This window comes from Hipposideros armiger, unplaced genomic scaffold, assembly GCF_001890085.2.
Source record: "Hipposideros armiger isolate ML-2016 unplaced genomic scaffold, ASM189008v1 scaffold_355, whole genome shotgun sequence".
Lineage (NCBI taxonomy): Eukaryota > Metazoa > Chordata > Mammalia > Chiroptera > Hipposideridae > Hipposideros > Hipposideros armiger.
In genome coordinates this window covers 996956-1007595 of record NW_017731705.1, presented here as the reverse complement: position 1 = coordinate 1007595, position 10640 = coordinate 996956, and the positions used below count along the sequence as shown (strand labels likewise).

Genomic DNA, 10640 nt, shown 5'->3' with positions numbered 1-10640 from the left:
CTCTCTCTCTCTCTCTCTCTCTCTCTCTCTCTCTCTCTCTCTCTCTCATCTTTTAGCAGTATAGGAGACTAACAGTAAACAGGTATGTGTTTTAGAAATATGTCTTGGCAGCTGTGTGAACTGGACAATTAGGTTAGGTTGTAGAATATGATTATCTCTTTGGCAGCATCCTGAAGTAGTCTTGTATGCTTATTAAAATCAATGTACGTATATTATTGTTCCATAATGTTCTGAGAAGCATAAAATTATTTTTATTATTAAAAAATAAATTTGGTCCCAAAGTGAAAGTGTGCTTCTTATGTCTTTACAGTGTAGTTCCAAAATAATAAAGACAATCCTGTGATTTGCCCATGGAAAATAGACTTAATTATAAAACAGAAAAGTCTAATTTGCTAAAAAAAAAAAAAAGTAGCCTCAGCTCATGAGGTGATAAAATCATTCTGTAGGAAGCAGGAGGTGGAATATACTGACATGTGTTTACAAAGCAAGCAAGCATTTATGAGGCAATGCAGATGATCCTTGAATGTGAAATGTACATTGCATTTCGCCTCCTTCATGGATTTGGGATATTTTTGGCAGATTGTCTTTTTACATTATTTTTGGAATAGAAAATTGCATAGTACAAGCTAACTAGGAAACATGTTTGTTTACCACTCCTTTTTTTTCCAGAGGCATTTTTATCATGTCTGAGCAGCAGATATTTATACATCTAATCCCTTTTCTAAGACACCAGATAGCTTTGAGTTCAAGTGTTATTTTTTTTTTCCTTTTCCTTAACAACCACCTCTGTGTGAAACGAGGTGTGTTTGCAGTGCCAAAATTAAATATTCAGGTTTCAAGTACTATATTCTGTGGTACAGACTGGGTAGGTGGGAAATGCTGAAATCTCAGCTTTTTCCTGAAAAATGTTGACAAACATTTGGAAGAAGTGAGAGTTGGCAGGAGCAGGTTAGGAACTGGTAGCTGCAGGAAAACTAGAGAAAATCATCAGCTTATCCTTTCCTGACATTTTGCTTATGTGTAGAGGAAGGTTTTACATCCCTTTCAATTTTTTCTTTTAAGATTTCCTGCATCATTTAAATGGGAAGCCTGATGAGAACATACCTGTTTTTTAAAAATGTATGGGGAAAACAGCGTTTTTGCTTTTCTGCTGAATAAAATGACAGGATTGGCTCCAGGTTTCTATTCCCAGTAAGCCTTCAGGTTCGTCTGTGACAGGACTCTCATAGAAGTTATTTTTACCTGGCATGGCTGTGCTGGTACTGGTGCTGCTGCTCTCGATGGCAGAAATAACTTCTCCTGTGGGTGTCTCGGGCAGAACGAAAGCTGGGTCAAGGTGGAGAGGTGAAAAGAATCGTGAGTAACCAGGATTCTTAAATCTTGGTGTATTTCTTTCTTTCTTCTTTATATTTAGGAATGCTTCGGGTCTGCCTAGCTTTGCAGTTCACAGCATTTCTAAGAGGTGGTTTTAAGACTTAAAAATAATTGTACGCATTAAATATGCATGCATAATAAATGAGCTCCGCCTTCTGTAGGCCCGACACATCTGCAATATTGTTCTGGGTTTTACTGAAAGACTTTTGCTTGGCTTTTCTAGTTAACTCTTTCAGTTCCTGAGACTTGTGAGGATTTTGAGCAGATAGATCCAAAGGCCATGGATGAAAGTTAACATTGCCTGTTCTACATGAGGTTCAAATATGTGACTGAGATTTGTTGATATTCAAATGCTAACTATGTAAAAAATTCTAACATGTAGCATTTTGTTCTGAGGGTAACAAGAAAGTAAAATTAGAAATAACAAATTTTATACAAATCCTGGTTTTAATGATTTAAGAGTTGATGCTTCACAGTTAGGAGTTGCAGGTTGATAAATACATCACTCTTGAGAGTCATTATCTTTATTCTTTTCCTATAGAAATGCAAGACCTCCACAACTTCACTATTAAGTGTGTTTATGTATTTAAGGCATGCAGTATTTAAACTAATATTTCAGTTATAGAACTGAATCTGTTTCTGGTATCATGACAAGAGAGGGAAATGGTTTTGACATATGTTTCCCTCTGAGCTAATAAGCCAGATCCAGCACCATTTTTACTCCCTTCTACCATCCCATAGGACACCATAGGTGGAATGGTTCCACTTTTATGTTGCATGCATACATAGAAAGCTTAGATGTAGATATATTCCTTTATCTAAGTTTAGAAGTAAAACATTTTTCTTCTCTATATCTGTTTTCAAAAAAGAGAGACAGAAATGGACGCAAGGATCTGTTTGGAGAAGTGGAATGCTTCTTTTAAAATATCTTTAAATGCTCAGAGGAGGCATGCCAATCAACCTATTTTACTGGAACTTCCTCCAGTTTAAGGCTAAGATTCAAATTAACCTTAAAGCTATTGCTAAGCTTGTGACTTTTGCTTTAATCGTGGCTTTAGCCCATTTACGGTTCTGTCTACTGGCCTGAGTGGGAGTTGGAATGATCTGATGGATAGATCGATGGGGACTGGAAGCCATACAAGCTAGAAAAGTCATCAGTTTAACCTGCTAAGCGCTCAGTGGAATTTCTCAGTAATCAATTATTACTGGCCTTTTATCTTTCTTCTTCTTTTTTTTAAATTTAATCTTTCCTTTTCCTCCTTCTCATGATTCAGAAAAGTGTATCCATAAGCATGATACTTACACCATCCAAAAGTAATAAGTGATAAATCTTATTGACCATTTCTTCTCTGGACGTGCAGTTGCCTTGATGTTCCCCCTTACTGTTGTAAGGTGAAACCATGAAGTCTAAATTTTGCATCCCCTCTGGAGAACACTGAGGGAGGAATTCATTCCTTCCCAAAGTCCAAGATTTGTCAGTTTTACTCCACACTTTGGACTTAAATGTAATCACTCCAGTCAATATTTGTTATACTTTTTGCTTGTCTAGCCTTATGTTTATATTTTCATATCATTACAAAAAATATATCTACAGTAATTCCATGCTTAGCAAGGGCTTTGCTTCAGAACATTCACTCAGTCATTTTACAGACTCAGATCTGTAATCAAAGTGTTTAGATTTTTTTTTTAAGATTTCTTTTTTTTTATTGGGGAATTGGGGGAAGGAGAACAGACAAGTTCCTCTTTTTTTTGTTCTTCAGTCTAGTTGTGGAGGACATTGCTTCACTGGCCCAAGTCCGCACCATCATTGCGCTCTTCCCTGGCGAGGCAGATCAGTCTCCAGCTTCTGGATGGCCGCTCACAGCGGCTGCTGGCCGCTCACGCTGGCTGCTGGCTACACACGGTAGCCCAGGGCAACCCACCTGACATCGCTGGCGACTCACGACAGCCCAGCTCCAGGTTGAGCTGTTGTTAAGCATCTTAGCTGTGGAGGGCAGTGTCACTGGCTCTCATATGTGGGATCCGAACCTGGGCCCTCTGGCGTCCCAAGCCAGCTCTTAACCAATGCGCCACTCGGCCGGCCCCAAAGTGTTTAGATTCTAACTCAGTGTCCTTTCCATTGCAGAAAACTCCCCTCTGAGATCAATCTGACTGTGGTAAACTCATACCCCAATTCCTGAGTCAGCTTTGGGTCTGTTTTGAAAGCAATAGCCTCAAAATGAATCAGTCTGAGGAAATTCAAAATGTTATTTTTTCATGTAGCCATTCCCAAAGCCTTCCTCCTGGTTGGATGTAAATAAATACCATTGAAGGACCAGTAGTGAGTTACAAATAGCAAGTTTGAGAATTCCCAAAATTTTTAAAAAGATATTTTAAAAATATAGGAAAAAGTGCTTGGAAAATAATTGGGATGAGATGGGATGGGGAAATGGATGGAGTTATGACAAACCAATTGTTCTTAGTGTAGAGGAAAAGATTTCTGTTTTTAAATTATTTGACTCCTCAAAAAGTGACTGAACTGTAATTTCCTATATTATGATTGCTATGGTGGTCTTTGATGCCACAAAACAGTAGGATAAGGGGTAATACAAAATCTTAAACTGTTTTGTTTCAACCTTTCACTTTCCAAGAAACCTCTGGGAAACACAAAATTGAGTGATCCAAGCACACTCCTACAGTGAAGAGCTTGAGTGAGAAGAGTAGAGACAATTCATTGAGAATGTCTCAATTAAGAGAATTCCTGTTGGGATACAGATCAATTGATTCCCAACAATGAGTAAATTGTGAAAGAAAGCTTGTATTTAACTTAATAGATATCTTTTTGGGGGAATTTCCAAAACATATATAGAAAGACAGTCAACCTCCTAATGGGTTGAGAGTTATATAATATACATAAGATGGTAGTGATAAGAATCAAGTTAAGAAATTTCAATCAGATTATCTAACTTTCAAAGAGTGTTTCAGAGCTTTTGGTATGAATCTGAATGTCTGAAGAGATTTATATTTTCTGTTGATGTAGCAGAGACTTCATTAAACTTTTTTAGTCATATTTTACTCATGAACTTCTAAAAACATAAGAATACTACAGATTATTAGATATTCTTCTACTACAAAATAGATAGTATTTATGTTATTTGACTTTAGTGCCCTTAAATATTTCCTTTGCTTAGATTTTTTTTCAATAACTAGAACTTGGTAATTTATTAAATATTTACCCAACTTTTTGTATATGTTTATAATTTTGCCTCTTTCCTGACATTGTGAACTCAAGGAAGAGACTGTATCATTTTTAGCATTCAGTAGAACTCCTAACACATTGTAGAAACTCAAATGATTATTTGCTTAAATAAATGGGCTCTTCAAAAATACAAATCAAATTCAAGAGTATAAATTAGTATATCAAATTCTTTGGACTATGAAAAATTATCAATTATTCTTTGACATAAAGTATTTTTGTACAGATTTCCATCAAAATATTAGTTACTGAAAAAATATATACATGCAAAATATAGAAAGGTAAGTGAATAGAGTAAATTCTGTAAAACATAATCGTTTTAAAACATAATAGCAGCATAAAAATGCTTAAAATGTAACATTTGGTGAAAAATGATAGGCTGTACAGATTTGTGTATATTATGACTCAAAAAAGAACTCATAAAGGCCTACTCAGATTAAAAGTACTGCATGCCATATAACTCTCAATCTTCTAGTCCTGTTTGTTATGGCAGTTATCATTATATAACTTTTTACCTTATATTTTTTTATATGTTTAGCACTTCACCAATAGAATATAAACTCCAAGAAGTCAAGAACTCTCTCTCTCTCATTATTGTTTCTTTCCTCAGCTTTAGTCAAGTTTCTGAGAAATATGTATATTCAATGAATATTTATTGATTAAATAATTTGTAAAAAGAAATTCAATGAAAAGGAAATACTCCAAATTAAGAAGAGTTTCCATTAGGTATGGAGAATATGTATAATCTCTATTTATTTTTTAAATACTTTCTGAGGCTTTTTTCATTAAAAAAATAAACATATTAGTTGTTTTTATTTTTAAGGCAACCATATCACGCAATGAAAAGACCAGATCATAGACCTAACCCAACCTAACAATACTATCTAATCTAAGGAAGGGACACAGAAAGAAAATCAGTGTCAGAATGAAATGAAGTATGCTGTAATGAATTGGAGAGAATTTTACTGAGGAAGTGATGTCTGTTCTTCAGATTCACATAAGTGAAACTCAACACAATAAATGTCATAAATTTGTATCATTTATTCATTCCTCAAAGTTTATATAAGCAGGTTTCATTATGCTATAGGAAAATAAAGTTTCTAGTATATTTCAACAAGATAAAGTCCAAAAATTGTGAATTTATGTATATCATCCATTTATTGCCATCTTTGAATGACATATATGAGAGTTATAAAAATCCACATAGTCTTTTCTATTCTAGAATTTCAGATTTTAAGAAATGGTTTGTAATTCCATGTTCCTACCTCCCTATCAAATTTGCAGATGTAATTTTACAAAAGTATAATGAAAGAAAAAAATTATGTATAAAAAAACCCAGCTGGGTCATATTATTAAAACTGTAATCAGAAAATTCCCAGAAACTTTATAGAAATGCTTCAAATGTGAACTTTATTCTTGCGCTTAAACTTGTAAACCTAAAAAGCATATTTCCTGGAACAATTCTCTGTGACTGAAACACCTTAGACTTAAACTGTCCCATTCATTTATGGAACCCTCCACAATTACCACTGCCAGACACACACACACACACACACACACACACACACACACACACACACACTCTGCAAGTTCCCTTTAAGATTGCCCAAGTTTCTCTCCTCTGGAAAAAAAATTAAAAATCCCTCCATAAATATACCACAATGCATTTCTTATTTTGATTGTGTATTTTTAACTTTTCATCTCAACATTTTCAAATGAACTCTCTGCGTTTTTTATTTAAATTGTATTAAATTTGTTGGGGTGACATTGGTTAATAAAATTATATAGGTTTCAAGTATACAATTCTATAATACATTATCTGCATATTGCATTGTGTGTTCACCATCCAAAGTGAAATCTCCTTCTGTCACCATTTTTCAGAACCTTTTTACCCTTTTCTATCACCTTGATGTGCCTTTCCTTCTGGTAACCACTTTACTATTGTCTGTGTCTATGAGTTTTTGTTTGTTTGCCTTGTTTATTCTGCAGTTATTTTTAATCATCTGCTCATTTTCTTCTGTCACTGGTCACAGGTCTAGTATTTCTTGTAGAAAAATTCTGAAACACTAGGATTATTCAGGGCAGGTCCTTTAGAGATGCCCTGAAATCATTTAAAATAAATTTTAGAAGGCTTTGAAAAAACTTAGCTACCATTGAACTTTCTCCAATTTTATGCTTTATCTTTGCCATGTTTATGAGAATATCCTACACTACACAACTTCATCAGATTAATATTATTATAAAAAACAGTTTTTAACTCTTCTTTCAGAGTACTAGTTTTGTAAAGCTAGGAGCCATGTGAAGAGACCTACAATGTTTTTATTGAAAAACAATGTTGTACTGTTTATTCTTTGTCTCCTCTAATCTTTCTTTACTCTTCACATTTCATGAATTTTTGAGAAACACTATTTACAAAGAAATACCATGTTCCATAAGTAAAACAAGATATAGCTTTATTCTGCAATATAAATATACAAGGAAATAATCCTTTTTTTAAAAGGTTTTATTGGGGACTTGGGGGAGGGGAACAGCATAGGGGAATCAGGAAAGAACAGACAAGTTGCTGTCCTTTTGTTCTTCAGTCTAGTTATGGAGGACATCTCTTCACTGGCCCATGTTGGCACCATCATTGCTCTCTTCCCAGGTAAGGCAGATCAGTCACCGGCCTCTGGACTGCCACTCACAGCGGCTCTTGGCAGCTCACGCTGGCTGCCGGCCACACATGGTAGCTCATGGCAGCCCTGCAGCAGGGGCTGCAGCCTATGCCATTGACATTGCCAGCAACTCTCAGCAGCCCAGCTCCAGGTCGAGCTGTTGTTCACCATCTTAGCTGTAGAGACCGCAGCGTCACTGGCCCTAACATGGGATACAAACAGGGGCCCTGCTGCTCAGAGCTGGCGTCCCAAACCAGCTCTTAACCAATGTGCCACTTGGCCAGCCCCAAAGAAAGAATCTTTACTATTTCTTATTCCTTTTACACCCAGCAAAAAAATATTCTTGCAGTGTTGATCAGACAATAAGGTTGATACCTCAAATCAATAGATTTATGTATAAATGAACTCATGCATAAGCAGTGAGTCACCTAGCCAAAGATTAGAATCTTACAACAGAGTCTGAAGTCAACAGTTTAAGACAGACGACCAGGAAACAGAAGAAATTGGTGGGATTTATGAACAGGCACAGAGGTGCCTGACCCCTACAAGAGAAAGAGCATTGTGGGCTCCCTTAATGAGAAAAAGAACTGTATATGGTCACATGTCATGGTCATTGTTCCATTTGCAGAACAAAGCTTCCTTCCTGCAACCATCTGATCTACCAATTGCAGTCAGAATAGAGAGTGCATGTATTACATTAGGAATGTTCATGGAACACAAGATTATCTTTATATCATGATACTTTAAAGATATGCAATATGTCATATTGAAACTCTGGAAAATGCACCAGATTTCTTTTTTGGGGGGACAATAGAGTGTTGCTTGTCCATGATCATTTGTGGTATGATATTTTTTGAAAAACAAATGGATTCTCTAGCAGTAATTCTTGGTAAATGTAGTTGAAATATATGATCATAATTTCAAAGGGACAAGTCTGGTATTTTTTATTTAACTCAAGGTGATGAAGAGTAATTAGAATATTTATGCTATGATTTCTTACAAGAAAGTTCCAGAGAGAGTTTTTAATAATTATAGCAAGAAAAGAACTGAAATCAAATACATTTGACCACACATGTCTATTTTGTTACTTCATTTTTATAAGTTAAGATATATTTGAAGCCATGTAACATTAAAAAAACATTTTTAGAAATACCAATACTTGTATTGTGGTTTTATTAAATGCTCATGGCAAGTATATGATTTATAGACAATGAAATTATTAATGCAGCAACATGGGCCTCTTCTTCCTGTGCCCCTTTCCATTTGATTGATACTTGATGGTTCAGAAAACCAAGTTTAACTGATGGCTGAACATGAGCCGCCTTCAATGGTTGACACCAAATCATTTTGTCTACCCCTGAGGAACTCTAGGATTGTAGCAACATGAAAGCAACTTTGTTACATTCCATTTCTCCCCATAGCTATGCCTGTTGTCTCAGGATAAACACAAACACCAGATGACAGATAAGGATTTTGCAGTAAGTTAAGTTTGTAAGGCCCAGACTTCAATTTGAAACATGCCTATTTTGTGTCTTGGATTGCACTGAGCACCTAACCCATAATTATGGTGGGTAGAGTTGTGCTAATATATACATTTTTATGTAGAGAAGACAAGAGTTATAGGAGATGATTTTGCCCACAGTTATGCGACAAAGGTCAATAACTTAAAGCTGTAGCAGATGAAAAGAATGTAAATTCCTTGATCATATACATTCCTGGGTAAATTTGTTGCCTCACGTTCCCTTAGCTTCAAATCTGAGGACCAGGAGAAAGCACTCAGCTGTTCTGTAGATGCTTAAGAAAACAGCTGAACTCAGCTGTCACACACACATGAATAGAAAAACAATTTCTCAGGTAATCCATTCTCAAACTGTTCCCTATTGAAAAGTTAAAATGCTATAGAAACAGTATTTCAAAATAATAATAAAGACACAACAACTATGGTCCCATTTTGATAAGATATATAGAAATTAAACATATAAAGATATTATTAAACGGTGAGGAACCCAACAGAATGAGGAGGATGAATGTCTGTAACCTCAGTTTTGCTAGATCCAGCAGTCATCCCGGCTTTTGCAGCAGAGAAATTACCCTAAATTATTCCAACATGGTGATTTTTAACTATCTCCTGTATATTGATTTCAAATATGATATTTTGGATCTAAGTAATTTACTCATAAATTTGAAGGAGACTGAAAGAAAAAGAGTCTATAAGATCCCCCCCCCCATTTTATGGTACAGATGTGAACCAACAAATTTGGCTACGTAGCTTATTTCTGTCAGTGGACTACTATTTTATAACTGACTTTGATTTTAAAATTAGAGATTTGACTCATAAAAAATTAGCCCAAGGGTATAGTAAAACCACACCTAAGAATAGAATGTCTTTGAAAACTCGTTATTTTAAAATAAAGACAAGTTCAAAATTTTCCTGTTCACTAGCCCTCCTTAGAAACCACCTATTATTTTCCATTTAAAATTGTTCTTAGGTTACAGAAGTGTTAAGAAAGTTTTACGTGCTAGAGCTCAGTTGGTTTTGGACAGTGTAGTGTAGAGACCAGTGTGCGTAAGGAAATGTGGTGATGAATATATCACTGCCATAACTTGTCCAAAGTCCCTGCCAACATAGTCACTTTTTTTTTCTATGAATCTGTACAACATCTTCACCTTTAAGCTTTTCACACGCTATGTCAGTTTGGTGTTGTTTGATTAATATAAGAAAATGCTGAGCAGGCTCAAAAGTAGTGTTGTCCTGTTTCATCTCTCATTCTTATTGTGAAGAAACAAATCCATAAAATTACTAGCATTAATATGTCTAGGCTGGTTACAGTAATTTTTTGAATCAGAGAGAAGGAATGGGAGTTCTTCTGTGACATAAACTGTATAATTTAGAAGTGGATTGAGGGAGAGTGAGCGATAATTTGAAAACATTTTGGCAGCCCATTAATCTGAAGCATGTAATGGTTAAATCATCATAGAGTAGCATTGTAACCTAAACAAAGTTTATGGGCAAGAAGGTTATGAGCCTAGCCAGAAATTTCATCAGTCACTGCCAAAGAAATTTCTTCTTCGATAAATGAAGCCATCATGAAAATGATCCTCAAAATTATTTCCCCATGAAAAGTGATACTTAATTTAGAGTAAAATGATGGTCAGCCCAACCCCAAATTTAATTTTGGGGAAAAACAGTTAAGAAGTCTCCAGTATGTTTCAAAATCATTATATCATGTGGAGTTTATAAGAGCAGGTACCCTGGAGACAGACATACCAAGGTCCAAATCCAATCTCTCCATCTACATGTTGTAAGAACTGGGTCTCTATTTTTATCTGTTAAGTCAAGTTAAAATATGTTTTCTCCAACAAGTTGTAAAGGTTAA

At 35.3% G+C, this 10640-nt stretch overlaps 1 protein-coding gene across 6 annotated transcripts in view; it reads left to right on the top strand.

The window, feature by feature from the left end:
- ROBO1 (roundabout guidance receptor 1) overlaps positions 1-10640 on the top strand; it is a 1209462-nt gene that overhangs the window by 373152 nt on the left and 825670 nt on the right. The window contains exon 1 of one of the 6 annotated variants that reach the window (XM_019661597.1): positions 1218-1356. The exons of the other annotated variants lie outside the window; for them this stretch is intronic. Coding sequence (XP_019517142.1) covers positions 1248-1356 — 109 coding nt within the window. The 5' untranslated portion in view covers positions 1218-1247. Of the gene's footprint in view, positions 1-1217; positions 1357-10640 lie in introns of those variants that run through there. 6 annotated transcript variants of the gene reach the window in all.